Source organism: Hypanus sabinus, chromosome 2, assembly GCF_030144855.1.
Source record: "Hypanus sabinus isolate sHypSab1 chromosome 2, sHypSab1.hap1, whole genome shotgun sequence".
Classification (NCBI taxonomy): domain Eukaryota; kingdom Metazoa; phylum Chordata; class Chondrichthyes; order Myliobatiformes; family Dasyatidae; genus Hypanus; species Hypanus sabinus.
This window is the reverse complement of record NC_082707.1, coordinates 195,420,885-195,442,617: the sequence shown is the minus strand read 5'-3', so window position 1 is coordinate 195,442,617 and position 21,733 is coordinate 195,420,885. Positions and strand designations below refer to the sequence as shown.

The window sequence follows — 21,733 nt, the reverse complement described above, 5'->3', positions numbered from 1 at the left end:
GACCAGTGTTCAAAAAGAGGTGGCTGAAGAGATCATGGAGGCATTAGTAATGACTTTTCAAGAATCACTATATTCTGGAATGGTTCTGGAAGACTGGAATATTGTAAATGTCAGTCCACTATTCAAGAAGGGAGAGAGGCAGAAGACAGGAAACTATAGGCTGGTTAGTCTGATCTCAGTGGTTGGGAAGATGTTGGATTCGGTTACTAAGGGTGAGGTCTCAAAGTTCTTTGAGGCACATGATAAAACAGGCCATAGTCACCATGGTTTCCTCAAGGGAAGTCTTGCCTGACAAATCTGTTGGAATTCTTTGAAGAAATAACAAGCAGGATACACAAAGGAGAACTGGTTGATGTTGTATTCTTTGATTTTTAGAAGTCCTTTGACAAGGTGTCACACATGAGGCTGCTTAACATGTTATGAGCGCATAGTATTACAGGAAAGATTCTAGCATGGATAAAGCAGTGGCTGATTGGCAGGAGGCAAAGAGTGGGAATAAAGGGAGCCTTTTCTGGTTGGCTGCTAGTGACTAGTGGTATTAGACAGGGGTCTGTGTTGGGACTGATTCTTTTTGCATTATATGCCAATGATTTGGATGATGGAATTGATGGCTTTGTTGCAAAGTTTGCAGGCCATATGAAGATAGGTGGAGGGGAACATAGTTTTTGAGGAAGCAGAGAGGCTACAGAAGGAGTTAGACAGATTAGGAGAATGGGCAAAGAAATGGGAGATGGAATACAGTTTTGGGAAGTGTATGATAATGCACTTTGATAGAAGAAATGAAAGGGTTAACTATTTTCTAAATTGAAGGAAAATACGAAAAAGAACTGAGGTGTAAAAGGACTTGGGAATTTTTGTGCAAGATTCCCTAAAGGATAACTTGCAGATTGAGTCTGTGGTGAGGAAGGGAAATGCAATGTTAGCATTCATTTCAAGACTACTAGAATATTAAAGCAAGGATGTAACGTTGAGACTTTATAAGGCACTGATGAGGCCTTACTTGAAGTATTGTGTGCAGTTTTGGGCCCTTATCTGAGAAAGGATGTGCTGAAACTGCAGAGGGTTCAAAGGAGGTTCATGAAACGATTCCAGGATTGAATGGCTTGTCACATGAAGAGCGTTTGATGGCTGTGGGCCTGTATTCGCTAGAATTCAGAAATGAGGGATGACTTCATTGAAACCTATTAAATGGTGAAAGGCCTTGATAGAGTGGATATAGAGAGAATGTTTCCTATGGTGGGAGAGTCTAAGACCAGAGTAGGAGGATGTCCTTTTAGAATGGAGATAAGGAGGGAATTGTTTTGCCAGAGAGTGGTGAATCTATGGTGCAGCTGTGGAGGCCAAGTCTTTATATACAGTATATTTAAAGCAGCGGCATGAAATGATACATAGAAAAGGCAGGAAATGAGGGCTGAGAGGAAAATTGGATCAGCCATGATGAAATGGTGGAGCAGATGTGATGGGTCAAATGCCCTAATTCTGTTGCAATATCTTATGGTCTTACGTCAGCTCAGTTTTTCTGTCTTTATCCTGCAAGTTCCATCTTCCTGCTTGCCAGGTCCCACCATTACACAGGCCGGAGCCTTAATCTGCTAATAACTACAGTCATTAAGCCATGTTGACTCATCCTATCACATTAATTCTACATATTCCACTCCCACCTTCTCTCTACTATAACTAAATTGAATCTCTCTTTTTCCTCAGTTCTGATGAAAGGTTGCAGATCTGAAATGTTGACTCTTTTCCTTTCCCACAGATGCTGCTTGATATGTTGAGAATTTCCAGCATGCTTTTTTTTTAACTTCAAAACATATTTTCTTAGAATTAAGCATTTGGGGGTGTTCTGAGGTAGCCAAAGCTATATCAGAAGTCTTTTTCTGCTCTATTAGCTTCCCAACCAAAGTGTTGTTAGAATAAAAAGGCTTTCATATCTACAGCATTTTTTGGAATGTTGCTTTGTCTCAAAGCACTTTTCAGATACGGATGTACTTTAGAACTGTTGTAAAGACGGAAACCGCTGTGCCCAAATATTACAGCACAACACGACCATTTTGAGGTGGAGGCCATGTCACTGAGTATATGTAAAGCAGGCATTGATAGGTTCTTGATTAATCGGGTGTCAAAGATCAAAGGGAGAGAAGGCAGGAGAATGGGGTTGAGAAGGATAATAAGTCAGCCATGATGGAATAGTGGAGCTGAAACAATGGACCGAATGGCCTAACTCTACTCTTATGTCTTATGGTCTTACAATTATTTTAATTGTTAGTGTTGAAATCATCTCTTAAACACTAAAAGATGAGCTTTTGATCTCCCAGTCTACCGCAATGTGGGCCTTGCACCATGCTTTCTCAGTAACAGTTGCACTATATTTGGCATGCTGTCTTTCCTTTTTATTACCTCGATGTACGAACATATGGGATGCTCTGTCCGAATGGCACATAAACAAAAAGCTTTTTACTGTATCTCGGTACATGTGAAAATAGGAAACCAGTACACGTTTCCTCTCACTATACTAGCTGATCTTCTCTATGTTTACTTCTATTTTCTCAGCGTGCATTCACCTACGTAAAAGCACGGTCATCACTTCTAAATGACAGCATCCCTCAGTGCTGGAGCATCAGGCCAGGTTTTTATGGCTGACTGCTCAGAGAAGGATCCTTTATAACAAGAGGAATTGAGTATAGGAATAAAGAGGTCCTTCTGCAGCTGTACATTGCCCTGGTGAGACCCCACCTGGAGTATTGTGTGCAGTTTTGATCTCCAAATTTGAGGAAGGACATTCTTGCTATTGAGGGAGTGCAGTGTAGGTTCACAAGGTTAATTCCCGGAATGGCGGGACTGTCATATGTTGAAAGATTGGAGCGACTGGGCTTGTATACACTGGAATTTAGAGGGATGAGATGGGATTTGATTGAAACATATAAGATTATTAAGGGATTGGACACGCTGGAGGCAGGAAGCATGTTCCCGCTGATGGGTGAGTCCAGAACTAGAGGCCACAGTTTAAGAATAAGGAGCAGGCCATTTAGAACAGAGATGCGGAAAAACTTTTTCACTCAGAGAGTGGTGGATATGTGGAATGCTCTGCCCCCGAAGGCAGTGGAGGCCAGGTCTCTGGATGCATTCAAGAGAGAGTTAGATAGAGCTCTTTTAGATAGCGGGGTCAAGGGATATGGGGAGAGGGCAGGAACGGGGTACTGGTTGTGTATGATCAGCCATGATCACAGTGAATGGCGGTGCTGGCTAGAACGGCCGAATGGCCTACTCCTGCACCTACTGTCTATTGTCTGTTGTCAAACCCAGAACTCAGAAAAGCATGTCTGCAAGCTGTGAGGGTGTTTCTGCGATGGGCCTGGTGGGAGAAGGAGCTCAGTGGTCCAAGCATCTAATGGTTTCTCTCAAGTAAGACTGTCAGTGTTGCCTACCATCAGTTGGAGACATGTTCACTCTCTGAGCCTTTGATTCCATGGTCATTTTTACAAGGCACCTTGCATATGTCTGCATTCCCGGGGGAGAAGGGGCAAGAGTTCTATTGTTTAAACACTTTCTCTTCTGAAAATGTCTCAAGATCAATTTTCACTGAAGGGCAAATTCAGGGAAAGCATGCAGAAAACCAAAGAGTGCTCTGGAATCCATCCCGACTGTGGAGTTAACGGAACAAAATGTCTTTGTGCTATTTGATTCTGAAGCCCTCAGACTCTCACAGTCCACCAACTATTTATTTTGCATGAGCCTGTATCAGTGACAACCACAGCCCACAGCACTCACTCATCCTGTGCTGTGTAGCCACCGCATGCTATTGTCCAGTGCTGGTAAGTGGCTGTAATACCCATAACTGATAAGACGTAGTATAAGGCAGTGGGTCACTTTGTAGACTCTGGTGTGATGTGTATATTTTTAAAATGTGAAAGAATTTATTTTTGTAGCAGTAATATTGGTACAGACTTGTAGTACTGTATTCTGAGGTAAACTTAGTTTACGATAAAATTAAACCACAAAGCAGACTTTGCTTATGAGGTTGCCAATTAGACCTGGATGAAGGAACTAGAATCATGCAATCAATCACGTTTCACATCACATTGAAGCAATGAGGCAGCCCTTCTGTTGACCTGAGCTTGTCAGATGCTTGACCTTGGACTCTGCTAATGTAGCCCTGGCTTTGGCTGCTGAGGTGGCTGTAAGTAATTGAAGCAGCCCAGTGCAGCTAGGCACACTTTGACTTACAGCTTTGTTGTAAGTTAAAGTTTGATGGAGTGTTTCAGAATGTGTTCCTTCTTCTCTTCATCCCTAAGACATTGGCATAAGACAAGTCAACTTGGGTTTATCATCATGTACATAACCACAGTGAGCTGCAGGTACAATGAAAATCTTCAGGACAACATACACAATATAAAATATACACTGGACTCGCACTGGAATGTTCACAAAACTTCGTAAAGACCCAAGTAAACTCATAAATAAAAGTATGATTTAAAAAATGCTAAGAACTTCCAGAGTAACACGTAAAAAATGCTGGAGAACTCAGCAGGCCAGGCAGCATCTATGGAAAGGAATAAAGAGTTGGCGTTTTGGGCTGAGACTCTCCATCAGGGCTTGAGTCTCAGCCTGAAATGTTTACTCTTACTTTCCCATCCATAGATGCTGCCTGTCCTGCCGTGTTCCTCCAGTATTTTGCGTGTGTTGCTGTAATTTGCCGCATCTGCAAAATCTCATGTCCTAGAAACATTCACTGAAGTTAAAAAAAACTTACTGCCTTAATTCAAATTAAAATATCTTCTAGCCCTTCTGCTTGCAGCTGTTCGTTTCAATGGCACCACTGTAATTGCACTAAGATTAATGGCTTAGTGGGCCTGAGAACCGGGAAACCTGCACAAGTCTGTGTTGCACAATAGACTCACATATAACAGAACAAGTCTCTGGCACAAGATTTAACCCATGCAGTAATTGTGAGCTGCAGCCAGGGGATGTGTTTAAAAATATGCAGGTTGTCAAACACCCTTTTGTTAACAACAATTAACTCAGAGTGGAACAAACATAAGTGTGTTTATTTTCCTTGCAGCAAGGGAAGACTAGCACCGCACAAGAGCCAGTAATAGTTTAAAAACAACAGCATAGTCACTCCTTTATTCACAAGTGCTAGCTACTGCACCTCAGTTCAAGGGCAGGATGCATTCAGTATATCTGCTTAATCAGGTGGACCTTATGAAAATGTACTTTACTTGTAATAACAAAATGACAAAATGACATTTTGTTACTTCCAGTAATGCATCTGTTGGTTTGCGGTCTGTCAAGGACTCAGGTTCCATTGGCATAATGTTGCATAAACACTTTTAGCAAAGCATTCTGGTACATTGTAGATTCTATTTTGTTACAGACAAAAATGTCATTTTGTTACCACAAGTAAAGTACATTTTCATAAGGTCCACCTGATTTAAAGCAAACTGAGCTCTAAAGACAATGATATCCTTGAGCTACTCCTTTAAAATTCACAGGAATGGTTTCATCCTTATGAGCCTGTTGGGATAGGGTGCTGAGAAGTAATGGATGGTCATCAGAGCAACAACAGCTTGGAGAAAGCTAGCAATCTGATTCTCAACAAAACTGCCCAATCTCTACGGAGAGTCACACCTATAGCTTCCTTTCCAGAGCAGAGAAAACAATTAATGTGTGGCCCATCCATAGAACCCAGACCGGTCAATTACTTGTAATCCGAGTTTGGGTTGTTTTAGAGTAACATAGATACTAGGGTAGATGTTATGCAAATGTGCTTATTGATGATGTTGGCTCAAGTTTAAACCACCCCAGTAGAAGTATTTACTTGGCTTAGCTCAGACTCAGGCTAAGGTCCTTATCAAAAAATTCACGTATTCCCAGAAACTTGGAGGAGGGTAATGCACCAACTACATGTAATATTTGCATATGAAATAGTATCAAAATAACCATATCTAAGAGATAAATCACATACAATTTGCATCAGGGCGTTATCCACAAGCACTACAGAAAGCCCTGATACATCCAATGATAAAGAGATCAGATATCTATCCACATAATAAATAGGAGAAGTGGCTCTTTCAACCATCAAGCAGGAGGAAGTGTAACATTAGGACAAAGACTGTTAAAATGGGAAACAGCTTCTTCCCTCAGGTCATGAGACTACTGAACTCCCTGCCATCATGTATGAAGTGTTAATAATGTTATGCTGTTTATAACTTGTGTTGTAAATACACATTATTTGTTATGGCCCTCCATTGGTCAGGCTCAGCCACGGATGTTGCGTCCCAGCTGTCTACGTGATAAGCAAGCCTGGGCAGTATGATATGGAGAGCAAGCTGTTGCCCATGTAACAAGCTCCACCTCTGCACGCAGCCGATGAACCCAAAGGAACGGCAGAGACCGATACAGTTTGGAACCAGCACATCACAGGAGTTGCTGGTCGACGTTGAACTTAATGTAGGACTACTTTAGGGACCCCAGCTCAGGATATTTCCTCGAGGTTCAATCCCAAAGCTTTGTCTGTGAGTGTGTATAGTTGCAAGGCAGTGAAGGTTTGAAATCAAAGTTTCTCTTCTCCTAGATGAGCTGCCAACCATGTCTGATGAGCCCCATATTCCCAAAGGAACTGGTTCTAAGGGGACAGTAACCTGCCTTTGCCATTCTCCTGTCAGTAGAAATAGTTCCGCTGGGGATAGTAACTCAGCCACATGCGAAGGCCAGGAGCTGGACTTGTTATTCAAAACGCTATTCAAAACGCTCGCTATTGGGAGCATTTAATAGGTAGTGGGAGCTAAACCCCATTACACTGCTCCCACCCCATCAGGCTATGACAACCTTAAGAAATGTTATTTGTGATGATATTACTTTATATGTCGTGTGTGAGTTATATGTACTGTGTTGTGCACCTTGATCCGGAGGAATGTTGTTTCATTTGGCTGTATACATGTAAATGGTAGAATGACAATAAACTTGAACTTGTTACTGAAAACCCTTGATCCTGTTTTGCTGTTCAAAAAGATTAGTGCTGAACTGTTTCTTCAATACTTCCCTGCCCTTCAATATAAGACCATAAGATATAGGAGCAGAATTAGGCCATTTGGCCTGTTGAGTCTGCTCTGCCATTTCATCAGAGCTGATCCATTTTCCCGGCAGGCTCACTGTCCTGCCTTCTCCCTGTATACTTTCATCTCCTGACCGTTCAAGAGAAGAAAGAAATAACAAACAAGAGAAAATCTGCAGATGGTGGAAATTAAAACAACACACACAAAATGCTGGAGGGACTCAGCAGGCCAGGCAGCATCTATGAAAAATAGTACAAGTTGACGCTTCAGCCCAAGAGTCAACTGTACCTTCTTCCATTGATGCTGCCTGGCCTGCTGAGTTCCTCCATCATTTTGTGTGTGTTGCTAAGAAGGAAATAATCAAGATTATCGGAAAGTTTACTGGATATATAATATTCACAGTATAACTTTGTTAACTGCAATACTACATGTTTAATAAAAAAAGGATGTATTCTACTGCACAACGGACCTAAATTTAATAACTAACAGTTTTTATATATTTTTTCCACTACCAGTTTAACAGATGCATCACTTCTCAACTTATTAAATGGTTCAGCAACTTCCGTGAATTTTACTACATCCAGATGGAGAAGTTTGCTCGGCAGGCTGTAAACGATGGCTTGACTGATGCCAATGACCTAAAGGTGACAAGGGACTCTGACCTTTACCGAGCTCTTAACGGACACTACAACAAGGCCAACGACTTTCAGGTCAGTCTTTTACTTTCAGCATTTCTGTCTTTATTTACACTCTGGAAAATTATAACTCGTAAGTAGAAATCATGTCTGATGAGGAAAGGTTGAGCAAGCCAGGGCTTTTCTCTTTGTAGTGAAGGAGGGTGAGAGGTGTTTGAGACTGAGAGGCCAATTGGTACCTTTTCCTCAGGGCTCAATGCCAGAGGACACCTGTTTAAAGTGAGTGAAAGAGATCTGGGGGGAAATGTCTGAGGCAGGTTTTTACACAGAGATCGATTAGTGCCTGGAATGCACTGCTGAGGATGCTGGCACAGAGTGGGCTGAAGGGCCTGTACTGTGTTGTGTTCTACATGTTTCCCCATCACCCCACTCCACTGCCTAGTTATTCCACTACACTGTTCACTTCCTCAGTGAAGAACCCTGAAGACAGCAGTCAATGGATGAAGGATGGTGAGCGGGAAAGAACAATATCTCACATTGCATTAACATGCAGCACAGAGATGGGTCACTGATCCATGCGTTCCACATAAGCCCACTGCCCTTCATCTCAGCCCATCAACATCCAAGCCCACCTCATGTTGTGAATAAATGACACCCATAGGTGCAAATGATAATTTAGCAAATGATAAAATAGCAAAATTAGTCCCCCTCTCTTGACACTTGCAAATAGTATACATGCATTCAAAGGGGTTGGCAAACACATAAGGATTACAGGCCACCAAGCAGTATTTACAGACATCCTTAAGTCAGAAAATATACACAAAAATATCACTCAAAGCAGTAACCAAACTTCCATAGTATTGTAATGAATTTCTTAAAAAAGACAGTTCAAGAAAGAGCAATTACTAAAAATGACCAGCCTCTTTATCTTTAAACCCTGTCATCTTGTTCAAGGTTCTCTCACAAGGGAAAACATCTCAACATCTATTCTGTCATGCTCTCTTAGAATCTTATATGCTTCAATAAGATCACCATCCATTTTTCTAAACTCCAGAAAATATAGACCTGACCTGTGTTTTAGACTCTTTTGCACACACAGAATGCTGGAGGATCGTAGCAGTCAGGCAGCATTTATGGAGAGGAGTGAGAGAGATGATGTTTTGGGCCCAGACCCTTCTTTAGGACTAGAAAGGAAGGGGAATATGCTGGAATAAAAAGGTTGGGATAGCTAAAAGGTGACAGGTGAAGCCAGGTGAGTGGAGAAAAAGGAATCTGACAGGAGACTGGACCATAGGAGAAAGGGAAGAAGGAAGGCACCAGGGGTTAGTTATATACAGACAAGGAGAAGAGATAAGAGGCCAGGTGAGGAACAGAAGAAGAGAGAAGGGGTGGGAACAAAAAATTACGGGAAGGAAAAATCGATGTTCATGCTATCAGGTGAAAGGCTACCTAGACGAAATACGAGGTTTTGCACCTCCACCCTGAGAGTGGCTTCATCGTGATAGAAGACATGGACAGATGTGTTGGAATGGGAATGGGGATTGGAATTAAAATGGTTGACCACCTGGGAGCTCTGCTTTTGGTGGATGGAGTGGAAGTGCTTGACAAAGTGGTCCCTCAATTTACATCACGAATGTCAAGGAGGCTGCATCAGGAGCACCAGATACAATAAATGACCCCAACAGATTCGTAGCTGAAGTGTTGTCTTTCCTGGAAGGATTGGCTGGGGTCCTGAATGAAGGTGAAAGAGGAAGAGAGTGGGCAGGTGTAGCATTTCTATTGCTTGTAGGGATATGTGCCAGGAAGGAGATAAATGGGGAGGGACGACTGGACAAGAAAATGAATAATGACCAATTGGCATCTGGGATTGATTAGTAAGAGCAAATTAAAGGAAGATGGGGCAAGTGCAGCGGCTATTGACTGAGTGGGCATAGTCAGAGTGGTGACCTTGAGGCTTTAGCTCTTTGAGGCTTCCACAAAGACAGGCTTCACTCAGAGGAGGCAAAAGAAAGGAAAGCTCACGTTTTTTTGTTCTCTTTATATCTGTGCAGCTAGGGACAGTAGGGATGTCAGTCAGGGTAGTGAAATGCTTCTCTCGCAGGATGTGGGAAGGCAGGGAGACCACCTATGTCCCTGATGACTACAACTGTGAAAAGACCATCCAGCTGCAGCTTCTAACAAACCACATTAAGGAGTTGAAGCTGGAACTGGATGAGCTCCAGATCATTCAGGAGGCTGAGGGGGTGATAGTCAAGTCAAGTCAAGTCACTTTTATTGTCATTTTGACCATAACTGCTGGTATAGTTCATAGTAAAAATGAGACAACGTTTTTCAGGACCATGGTGTTACATGACACAGTACAAAAACTAGACTGAACTACAGAAAAAAAAACACAGAGAAAGCTACACTAGACTACAGACCTACACAGGACTACATAAAGTGCACAAAAACAGTGCAGGCATTACAATAAATAATAAACAGGACAGTAGGGCAAGGTGTCAGTCCAGGCTTTGGGTATTGAGGAGTCTGATAGCTTGGGGGAAGAAACTGTTACATGGTCTGGTCGTGAGAGCCCGAATGCTTCGGAGCCTTTTCCCAGATGGCAGGAGGGAGAAGAGATTGTATGAGGGGTGCATGGGGTCCTTCACAATGCTGTTTCCTTTTCAGATGCAGCGTGTAGTGTAAATGTCCGTGATGGCAGGAAGAGAGACCCCAATGTTTGGGCGTATAGAGAGGTAGTTACACCCAAGATGTAGGACACAGGGAACTGAGTGACAGTCAGGAAAGAGAAAGGGATTAAGGAACTAGTGCAGAGTACCCCTGTGGCCATTCCCCTCAACAACAGATTTATCACTTTGGATACTGTCGGGCATGGAGATAACCTAACAGATGAGGGTCACAGTGGTCACATCTCTGGCTGTGAGTCTGCCTCTGTGACTCAGAAGGGAAAAGAGGAGAAGAGGCATGGTGTGTTGTTAGGAGATCCGTTAGTTAAGGGAACAGACAGGAGGTTCTTCGGGTGAGAACGAGTTCCCCAGATTGAGACGCCAGGGTGTCAGCGTCCGGGATATCTCGGGTCAAGTCCTCAGCATTCTTAAGTGGGAGGGTGAACAGCCAGAAATCGCGGTCAATGTAGGTACCTAATGACACGGATAGGATGAGTGACAAGGTTCTGCAAAGGGAGTTCGGGGGGTTAGATGTTAAGTTAAAGGGCAGGACCTCCGGGGTTGTGATCTCAGGACTGCTACCCATACCATGTGCCAGTGAAGCTAGAACTAAGAAGATTATACAGTTCAATGCATGGCTAAGGAGTTGCCATAGGAGGGAGGGCATATGATTTTTGGATCATTGGGACCTGTACAGAAGGGATAATTTGCTCCTGAAATGGAGGGGGACTAATATCCTAGCTTGTTTGTTAATGCTGTATGGTGGGGTTTGAACTTACAGTTACAGGGAATGGGAACCAGAGTGCCAGAACACTTAGTGGAGAAGATGTGGAGGCAGACATTGGTAAGACATCAAGCAAATTTAGGAATCAAAAGGTTGAGCATGCTGTGCCTAGTGTCCTGAGCTGTCTTCATTTCAATGCAGGAAGTATTGTAGGAAAGGCGGATAGTAGTGCAGAGGATGAGGTAGCTGGTTTACAAACGGAGGCAATGTGTAGTAAGGAGAGGCTATTGATAGGGCAAAATTGCAGTCCACAGGATAAGTTACAATGTAAAAGGCAGTCAAAATCAAAAAGGGTGAATACAGGACTGTAGGTGTTGTATCTGAATGCACAAAGTATATGGAATAAGGTAGATGAACTTGCAGCACAGTTGCGGATTGGCAGATATAATGATGTAGGCATCACTGAATCATGGCTGAAAGGTTATAGCTGGCAGCTTAATGTCCAAGGGTACACATTTTATCGAAAGAATAGGCAGGCAGGCAGAGTGGGTGGCAATGCTCTGTTGATAAAATATGAAATCAAATAATTAGAAAGAGGTGACATAGGGTAAAAAGGTGTTGAATCACTGTGGATAGAGCTAAGGATTTGCCAGGGTGAAAAGACCTTGATGGGAGTTGATTACAGACCCCCAAACAGTAGTAAGGATGTGACCTACAAATTACAGTGGGAGATAGAAAATGCATGCACAAGGGCAATGTTACAATAGTCATGGGGGACTTCAATGTGCAGGTAGATTGGGAAAATCAGGTTGGTGCTAGATTACAGGAGGGGGAAATTTCCGAAGTGCCTATGAAGTGGCTCTTTGGAGCAGCTCGTGGTTGAGCCCACCAGAGGGTCAGCTATTCTGGATTGGGCGCTGTGTAACAAATAGGAATTGATTAGAGAGCTGAAAGGTAAAAGAACACTTAGGGAAAGTGATCATAATATGATCAAATTTACCCTGAAATTTGAGAAGGAGAAGCTAAAGTCAGATGTATCAGTATTACAGTGGAGTGAAGAGAATTACAGAGACATGAGAGAGGAGTTGGCCAGAATTGATTGGAAAAGAACACTGACAGGGATGATGGCAGAGCAGCAATGGCTGGAATTTCTGGAATCAATTCAGAAGGCACAGGACATATAAGTCCCAAAGAGGAAGAAGTTTTCTACAGGGAAGATGACATAACTGTGGTAAAGTAAGAGAAATCAAAGCCAACGTAAAAACAAAAGAGAGGGCATAGTTTTAAGGTGCTTGGAAGTAAGTATAGAGGAGATGTCAGGTGTAATTTTGTTATACAGAGAGTGGTCTGGAATGGGTTGCCGGCAATGGTAGTGGAGGTGGATATGATAGGGTCTTTTAAGAGACATACATACATGGAGCTTAGAAAAATAAACAGCTATGGGTAACCCTAGGTAATTTCTAAAGTAAGCACACATTTGGCACAGCTTTGTGGGCCGAGGTACTGTGCTGTAGGTTTTCTATGTTTCTAAAAGATATAGCACATAATTGAGCAAAAATTAGTGTGAAGTTAGAAAACTGGGAAGCTTTTAAAAACCAACAGAAGGCAACTAAAACAGTCATTAAGGAGGTAAAGATGGAAGACAAAAGAAAGCAAATCAATTATAGTAAAGAGCGTACCAAAAGTTTCTTCAGAAAAGTAAAGTGTAAAAGAGAGGCGAGAGTGGAATTTGAACTGCTGGAAAACAATGCTGGAGAGGTAGTAATGGGGGACAACAAAATGGCAGATGAACTGAACAAGTATTTTGCATCAGTCTTCGCCATGTAAGGCACAAGCAGTGTGTTGAAAGTTCCAGGTGTCAGGGGGCATGAAGTGTGTGAAGTTACCGTTACTGGAGAGAAGGTTCTTGGGAAACTAAAAGGTCTGAAGGTAGGTAAGTTACCTGGACCAGATGGTGTACACCCCAGAGTTCTGAAAGAGGTGGCTGAAGAGATTATGGAGGCATTAGTAATGATCTTTCAAGAATCACTGGACTCTGGAATGGTTCCGGAAGAATGGAAAATTGCAAACATCACTTCATCCTTCAAGAAAGGAGAGAGGCAGAAGAAAGGAAACTATAGGCCAATTAGTCTGACCTCAATGGTTGGGAAGATGTTGGAGTTGATTATTAAGAATGAGGTCTCAGGGTACTTAGAAGCACATGATAAAATAGGCCGTAGTCAAGGGAAAATCTTGCCTGACAAATCAGTTGGAATTTTTTGAAGAAATAACAAACAGATTAGAAAAAGATTTGGTTGATGTGTACTTGGATTTTCAGAAATCCTTTGACAAGGTGCCACACATGAGGCTGCTTAACAAGCTACAAGGCCATGGTTCTACAGGAAAGATTCTAGCATGGATGAAGCAGCGGCTGACTGACAGGAGGAAAAGAGTGGGAATGAAGGGAGCCTTTTCCTGCTGGCTGCTGGTGACTAGTGGTGTTCCACAGGGGTCTGTGTTGGGTCTCATTCTTTTTACATTATATATCAATGATTTGGATAACAGAATTGATTGCTTTTTGAAAAGTTTGCAGACCATATGAAGATAGATTGAGGAACAAGTAGTTTTGGAGCAGCCATGATGAAATGGCAAAGCAGACTCAATGGGCCAAATGGCCTAATTCTGCTCCTATACCTTATGGTCTTGAGGAATCATGGAAGGAGCGATCCCTACAGAACATGAAACATGGGAGGAGGGTAAAGATGTGTTTGATGGTAGGATCCTGTTAAAGATGGTGAAGTTGCAGAGAATGATGAGCTGGATACAGAGGCTCATGGGGTAGTAGGTAAGGACAAGAGGAACACCATCACTTTTAAGGTGGCGGGAAGATAATGTGAGTGCAGATGTCTGGGAAATGGAGGAGATGTGGGTGAGAGTGGCATCAATGTTGGAAGAAGGGAGGAGGTAGAAATGAGCAGTGCAGTGTGCCAGTGGATGGGATTTCTCTAGAGTTGATGAGATAAATGATGGTGTCATTGACAATTTTCCGATGGTCCCGAGTGGGGTCCTTTCTAAGAGGGTAAGTAAAAGGAAGTGTGAAAGATGCTGCTTGGCTCTCTTGATAGAGCAATCCTTTCAAGCCAGGTCTCCCTGGTAACTGTCTTCTGTACTAACTCCAATGCTGCCACATCCTTCCTTAGGTAAAGGAGATCAAAGCAGTACAGAGCATTCCAAGTGTGTCTTCAACAGATGTAACTACTTATGAAGTAGTGAGCTCTATATTCTTATCACATTCTGTTGGGTTTCCTGTTTGGAATTATTAACTTAGGAATGAAGTGGCCATCTGGTCCTTCAGGCCTGCTATGCATTTTAATAAAATTACAGCTGATTCTCAAGTCCATTTTCCTGTTTGATCCTTTGATTCCTGCCATGTTAAATATCACATATCTATCCCTTTTGGTTTTGATCTTCCTGATGACAAGTGTGCATTTCTTTTCCCAGTTACATCCTCAAACAGTTTCACAGGTGTCACTCCTTTGCCTTCGTTCTGGTAGATAAAAGGTTCTCTAGCCACTCCACGAACTGAACTTTTCGATTCAAAGCTCAAAGTAAATTTATTATCAAAGTACATATACTGTATATCACTATATACAGCTCTGAGATTCATTTTCTTGTGGGCATATTCAATAAATCTATAGAAAAATAACCAAAGAAAGACCGCACCAACTGGATTCCATAAGACCGCAAGACATAGGAGACATAGAATGAGGCCATTTGGCCCATCGAGTCTGCTCCGCCATTTCATCATGGCTGATCCAATTTTCCTCTCAGCCCCATCCTCCTGCCTTCTCCACATATCCCTTCATGCCCTGGCCAATCATGAATCTATCAACTTCAACCTTAAATACACATAAAGACTTGGCCTCCACAGCTCACCCTCTCCCCCACCCACCTTGGCATCTTCTTGTCGTTCTCCACAAAAGGCGTTGTCCATGTGTATGACAATTGGTTGAGTTAAGCCTCCTTTTTATGGACTCATCGCCAGAGTAAGGCAGCCAGCATGATCAAAAGGCCAGCCACCCTGGACATTCGTTAATTCCAGCTGGTGTCTGTAAGGAATTTGTACGTTCTCCTGTGACTGAGTGTGTTTCCACCAGGTGCTCTGTTTTTTTTCCCCACATTCCAATCACGTAGGCGTTAGTAGGTCAATTGGTCACATGGGTTTAATTGGGTGGTGTGGACTTGTTGAGCTGGAAGCTCCCGTTACAATGTTGTATCTCTAAAAGAAACTAAATATTTCTCCTCTCCCCCATTGGGTAGACGATGCAAAAGCCTGAAAGCATGTACCATCAGGCTCAAAGACAGCTTCTATCCTACTGTATTGAACGGTCTTCTAGTATGATGAGATGAACTATTGACCTCACAGTCTACCTCATTATGAGCTTGCACTTTATTTGTATTTTTTGAACTTCACTCTGCTTTGTTATTACTTCATCTTACTCTCTCTCAGTGCACCGTGTAATGATCTGATCTGGAAAAACAGTATGCAAAACAAGCTTTTCACTGTATCTCAGTACATGTGGCAATAATAAACCAATTCCAATGCCAAGATCTGAAACATGGAGAATGACCCACTGTTCCACCTATAGCACAAACTCACTCTGGAACCTTAATGTAGGTATTTACTGTCTTGCTGTTTAGAGGTATCAAAGTTCCAAGGTCAAAGAAGATTTATTATCTAAGTATGTATATGTTGCTGTATACAACCCTGAGATTCATTTTCTTGCAGGCATTCACAGTAAATACAAAGAGAAAAAGAAAATAAAAATAATAATATAAATAAATAAGCAATGAAAACATGAGAAGAAGAGTCCTTGAATGTGAGTCTATAGGTTGTAGAAAAAGTTCAGTGTTGGGGTGAGTGAGGTTGTCCTCTCTGGTTCGAGAGCTTGGTGGCCGAGGGATAAAACCTGATGGTGTGGGTCCTGAATCTCCTTCCAAATGGCAGCAGTGAGAAGAGAGGATGTCCCGGGGAGTGAGGGATTTGGTTAAACCCCCACCCACTTAATGCCAGCTATCTCCCGCATTCCCCCCACCACCACTGTGTGTCACAGGGTTTGCATTGGATGTCCCGCTCACTGGTTTCAGGCCAGTAGCTCATAATTTGCTGTGATGCACTCACTGAGTCAAGTGTGGGAATCGGAAGCCACACAATCACACTAAAACAACCTGGGATTAACAGATCCACATGCCTGAGTGCGGCTGAAATAAGGGTTGGCACCAGATGCTGAGAAATGATTCCGTGCATTCTTATAGTGGGAAGATTGCAGGCACAGATTAGGCGTGTTTGTTTTAGCTCAGGGCTAAGACATTCCATTCCCAGGCACTGCTTTGTAAGAACAAAGGGCGGACAGCTTTTCGCAACAAACGCCGTCTGCACATGTTAGAATGAATCCAGTGTCATAAGATGTAAGAAATAGCAGGAGTCGGCCATCTGGCCCATCAAGCCTGCTCCACCATACAATAAGATCATGACAGTTCTAGCTGTGGACTCAGCTCCACCTACCTAATTCCCGTCCAATGCAAAAATCTATCTATCTATCTGTCTGGGTGTTGCCAGAACGTGAGGGTCAGAGTTATGGAGAAGGGAGATTCGATAGAGGTATATGAGATTATGATGGTATAGATAGTGTAAATGCAAGCAGGCTTTCTTTCCACAGAGGTTGGGTGAGACTAGAACTAGAGGTCATGGGTTAAGGGTGTAAGGATGTTAAAGAGTAGTGCAAGTTTGGAATGAGCTGCCAGCAGAAGTGGTGGATGTGGGTTCAATTTCAACATTTAAGAGAAATATGGATAGGTATATGGGTGGGAGGGGTTAGGAGGGCTGTGGTCCAGGTGTACATAGATGGGACTAAGGCAGATTAATAAATAGGCATTGACTAGATGGGCCGGAGAGCTTGTTTCTGTGTTCTACTGTTCTAGGACTCTATCTATCAAATCTATTTGTGTTCAGCATGTCCAAGTGCAGCCTCAACAACACTCAAAAGCTCGGCACGGTACAGGACGCCACAGCCTGCTGATGAGCACCCAGCCACACCCATTCACTCATTCCGTTGATACACAGAGGCAGCGGTTGTATGGCAGGAACTCACTATGACTTTATAGATAGCTCCTTCCACACACAGAACGTAGAACACTACAGCACAGTACAGGCCTTTTGCTCCACAATGCTGTGCTGACCTTACAACCTACTCTAAGACCAATCTACTCTTCCCTCCTACATAGCCCTCCATTCTTCTCTTAACAATGTGTCTATGTAAGAGTTTCCTAAATGTCTCTAATGTATCTGTCGCTACCACCCATGACCTTTAACAGCCAGAAGAACAAGGATAGCAACATCTTTATAACACAACCTGAAAGTTGCCCTCCAAAACACTCATTGTCCTGACTTTTCTGAAATAATTTGCTGTTCCTTCACCGTTGCTGGTTCAAAATTGTGGGGACCCATCCCTCACAGCTTTGTGGGTACACCCACATCTCAAGGATTGCAGTTCTTCAGTTCCTCACCGTCACCTTCTCAAGGGCAGTTAGGGGCGGAAAATTAAGTGGTGGCGCAGCCTGCGAAGCCTATGTCCCTTGAATTTGCACGCAGTGGCTACTTCATTAGGTATACCATATGCCTGTTCATTAATGCAAATATCTAATCAGACAACCATGTGGCAGGAACTCAATCCATAAAAGCATGTAGACATGGTCAAGAGGTTCAGAATGCAGAAGAACTGTAATCTAAGTGACTTTGATTATGGAATGATAGTTTGGGAGTGGTTTGAGTATCTCAGAAACCATTAATCTGCTGGGGTTTTCATGCACAATGGTCTAAAGTTTACAGAGAATGGTGCAAAAAAACTTTGAGTGAGCAGCAGTTCTGTGGGCAAAAATGCCTTGTTAATGAGCGAGCTCAGAGAAGAATGGCCAGACTGGTTCAAGCTGACAGGAAGCTGACAGTAACCCAAAGAACCACATGATACAACATTGGTGAGAAGAAGATCATCTCTGAATGCACAACACATTGAACCTGAAAGTGGATAGACTACAGCAGCAGAAGATCACACTGTGTTCCACTCCTAAACCTAATAAACTGGCCATACAATAGAGTGTTGGAGTGGAGATGGGGTGGCAAGGGCAGAGAACACAATGAGCATCTCCAATATGCGTAGATTGGCAAGTAGCTCTTTTCCACTCCACAACGTCCTCAGACTGCCTTGGTCGTTGATGCAAGTGACATATTTCACTGTATGTTTCGATGTATATGTTAGAAGTAAAACTAATCTTCAGTCCACCAAGCATACGGAAGAGAAAGGTACGTCGAAAAAGCCCCACCATAGATACATAAGGAACAAAATGCAGGAGGATAGTTTCAGGCAGGACTGGGGGAGCACTGAAGTGTTCGTAGTGTCATCTGTTAGATGAGACGCTAATCTGAGGACCACTGCAACTAGTCTACTCTCTCAGGTAGATGCATTCATAGGTTAATTATAAATTATGCTTGGTGCAGATAAGTGGAGAAAGAATCATAAAGTAGAGTGGCATGTGGGAGACTATCAGGTAACATGGAGATGAGGAGGGTTGTATAGAGCTGATGGGATTGCTGTGCTAGGAGCAAGTGCAGACTTGATGGGCAGAATGGCTTCCTTCTGTGCTGTAGTAAGTTAAGAAAATTTAAGTGCTATTTTTAAAGAGGAATGAAAGAGTTATCCTTGGAATCTCAACCGAATCCAGAGCTTCAAACAACATCTGATCATGGTGTGGGAGCTTGTCATGCACAAATTGGGAGATGGTCTTCTAGCGCTTTAGAAAAACACTTCATTGGCTGCAAAGCAATTCTGGAAACTAGCAAAGAGACATGAAATTTAAGTGTTTTTGTATTGGAATTATGAATATGCATTGATGTCTACAAGGAGATCCTAAAGGTCCTTATTGTACAAAAAAATATCCTAGACATAAGTCTGAGCAGTCAGCTCTGCACATGGGATCATGGCAAAGCTGGTGGACCATGGCTTGACAGCTCCAGTGGCCCAGATTCAGTCCTGACCTGCAGCTGTTTGGAGTTTGCATACAGATAGCGACAGAGACTCTGACCACGTGGGGCTCCCCCAGAATCCGCTGGTTTCCTCCCACTTCCCAGGTCAGTGTGGGTTGGTAGAATTAGCAATTGTAACTTGTGAATGTGAAAGTGGCTACACAGGTTGATAGGGTGGTTAGGAAGGCAAACGGCATGTGTTCCTTTATTAGTCGAGGCACTGAGTTTAAAAGTCAGGAAGTTATGCTGCAGCTGTATAAAACTCTAGTTAGGTTGCATCTGAAGTACAGTCTGGTCATCCCTGTACAGGAAGGATGTCGAGGCTTTGGAGAGGGTGCAGAAGTTTACCAGGATGCTGTCTGGATTAGAGGGCATGCGCCATCTAGAGGTTTTCCCTGGAGTGGCAGAGGCTGAGGTTTTATGAGATTATGAGAGGCATAAATAAAGTAAGTAGACAGTATCTTTCTCTCCAGGGTTGAAATGTCTAATACCAGAGGGCATTTCAGGTGAGTGGGGGCAATTTCAAAGGAGATGTGGAGGGCAAGATTTTTGCATAGAGCGTGGTGGGTGGCAGAGGCAAAAATGTTAGGGACTTTTAAGCGATCTTTAGATAGGCACAAGAATGAGAGGAAAATGGACGGATATGGATATTTTGTAAGCAGGAGAGACTAGTTTTACCCCTTGATTATTAATTTAATTGGTTTGGCACAACACTGTGGGGCAAAAGGCCTGATCCAGTGCTGTACTGTTCTATGTGTGTAGATAACTGGTATAATCTGAGGAAGTGAAGGGAATACAGGGAGTATAAAGTAGACTTAGAGTCAATGTGTGCTTGAGAATTGGCATTTACTTGGTAGGCTGAAGAGCCTATTTCTATTCTGCATTTGTACTGGTGTTGGTGTATTATACAATGAAAAGCTTGTCTTGCATATTGTTCATACAGATCAAATCATTACACAGTGCATTGAGGCAGAAGGTTGAACTGATTCAGCAGCTACATTTCCTCTAAATTTTTTAACAACTGTGTGGACCAACCATTGCTCTGAGCAGGAAATTTTTACACGGCCTGAAAACTGCGCGGCACTTCCTGACAAAGGGTCTCGGCCTGAAACGTTGACAGTGCTTCTTCCTATAGATGCTGTTTGACCTGCTGCAGTCCACCAGCATTTTGTGTGTGGCACTTTAAATTTGTAATAAGCATACTATAAATATTTAGAAAGGTGTCAGTATTTAATAAGTTTAAAGGGCAAAAGTTTAGGGGTAGTACGAGGGGGAACTTCTTTACTCAGAGAGTAGTAGCTGTGTGGAACAAGCTTCCAGTAGAAGTGGTAGAGGCAGGTTCGATATTGTCATTTAAAGTAAAATTTGATAGGTATATGGACAGGAAAGGAATGGAGGCTTATGGGCTGAGTGCAGGTTGGTGGGACTAGGTGAGAGTAAGCGTTCGGCACAGACTAGAAGGGCCGAGATGGCCTGTTTCCGTGCTGTAATTGTTATATGGTTATATGTTTAGCAGTCTAACGGTTTATTAAAAATGAACTACTGATTTCCATTCTGCGTTTATTGAAGCTCTAAAATGTTTCAATGCAAAAGGTTGTGGTACATTAATTTTTGAGAAAATTTTAGAATTATATCATTAACATAATTAATTGCAGGGTATTTCACAAATATAAGAACATAGATTTCAAAATATATTAGCATTTTTTCAAAATTTTATTAAAGGTTCAAAGGTTGAATTTAATGTCAGAGAAATGTATACAATATACATCCTGAGATGTTTTTTCTTCACAAACATCCACAAAAACAGAGGAGTGCCCCCAAAGAATGAACGAAAGTCAAATGTTAGAACCCCAAAGCCCCCCCAGCTCCCCCCTCCCCCACTGGAAAAAAAAAGCTTTGGTACCCGTCACCGAGCACTCAAGTGTGAGCAAAGCAACAGTAAAGATGCAGTCTTGCAGTTACCCCAGAGACTTTGTTTTTCACCTGGTAAGCCTAATAGGGAGAAAGAGGTGCCTCTGTTTTCACATTAACATTGTATTTAAAAAATTCCAGCTGCATGGCGACAAAGGCTGTGTGCGCGGAAGCATTTTAGTTACTACGCAGCTTCGAGAGAGCAGTAACTTTCTTTTCTTTTCTCAGATCCCTCGGGAGTTTCTGGAAGTTGCTGAAGTGACTTTGCGGGAGTTTTTTAACGCAGTCAAATTGGGCAAAGACTCAGACCCTTCTTGGAAAAAGAGCATCTACAAGGTGATCAGTAAACTGGATAGTGAGGTGCCTGAGATGTTTAATTCTCAGGGGTGCCTGCAAGACATTCTGTATGATTAGAGCTGTGGTTTGTACCAACTTCAGTGCTGAGCTTGAAGGAGGGGCAAGATTTGCTTTGTCATATATTCTGATGAAGGGTTAGTTTCCATTCTGACATGTTAGTCCATGGCGTCCTCTTGTGCCAAAGGAGGCTACCCTCAGGGTGAAGGAGCAACACTTTATATTCTGTCTGGGTGGCCTCCAACTTGATGGCATGAACATCGATTTCTCCTACCAGTAAAAATATCCCTCCTTTCCTCTTTTCCCCACTCTGACCTCTTCTCACCTGC

General features: G+C 42.7%; 1 protein-coding gene across 1 annotated transcript in view; it reads left to right on the top strand.

The window, feature by feature from the left end:
- Positions 1-21,464, top strand: part of LOC132405741 (prospero homeobox protein 1-like) — a 54,195-nt gene extending 32,731 nt beyond the window's left edge. The window contains exons 3-4 of the mRNA XM_059990775.1: positions 7,571-7,765; positions 21,279-21,464. Coding sequence (XP_059846758.1) covers positions 7,571-7,765; positions 21,279-21,464 — 381 coding nt within the window. The remainder of the gene's footprint in view (positions 1-7,570; positions 7,766-21,278) is intronic.
- The last annotated feature ends 269 nt before the right edge of the window (positions 21,465-21,733 follow it).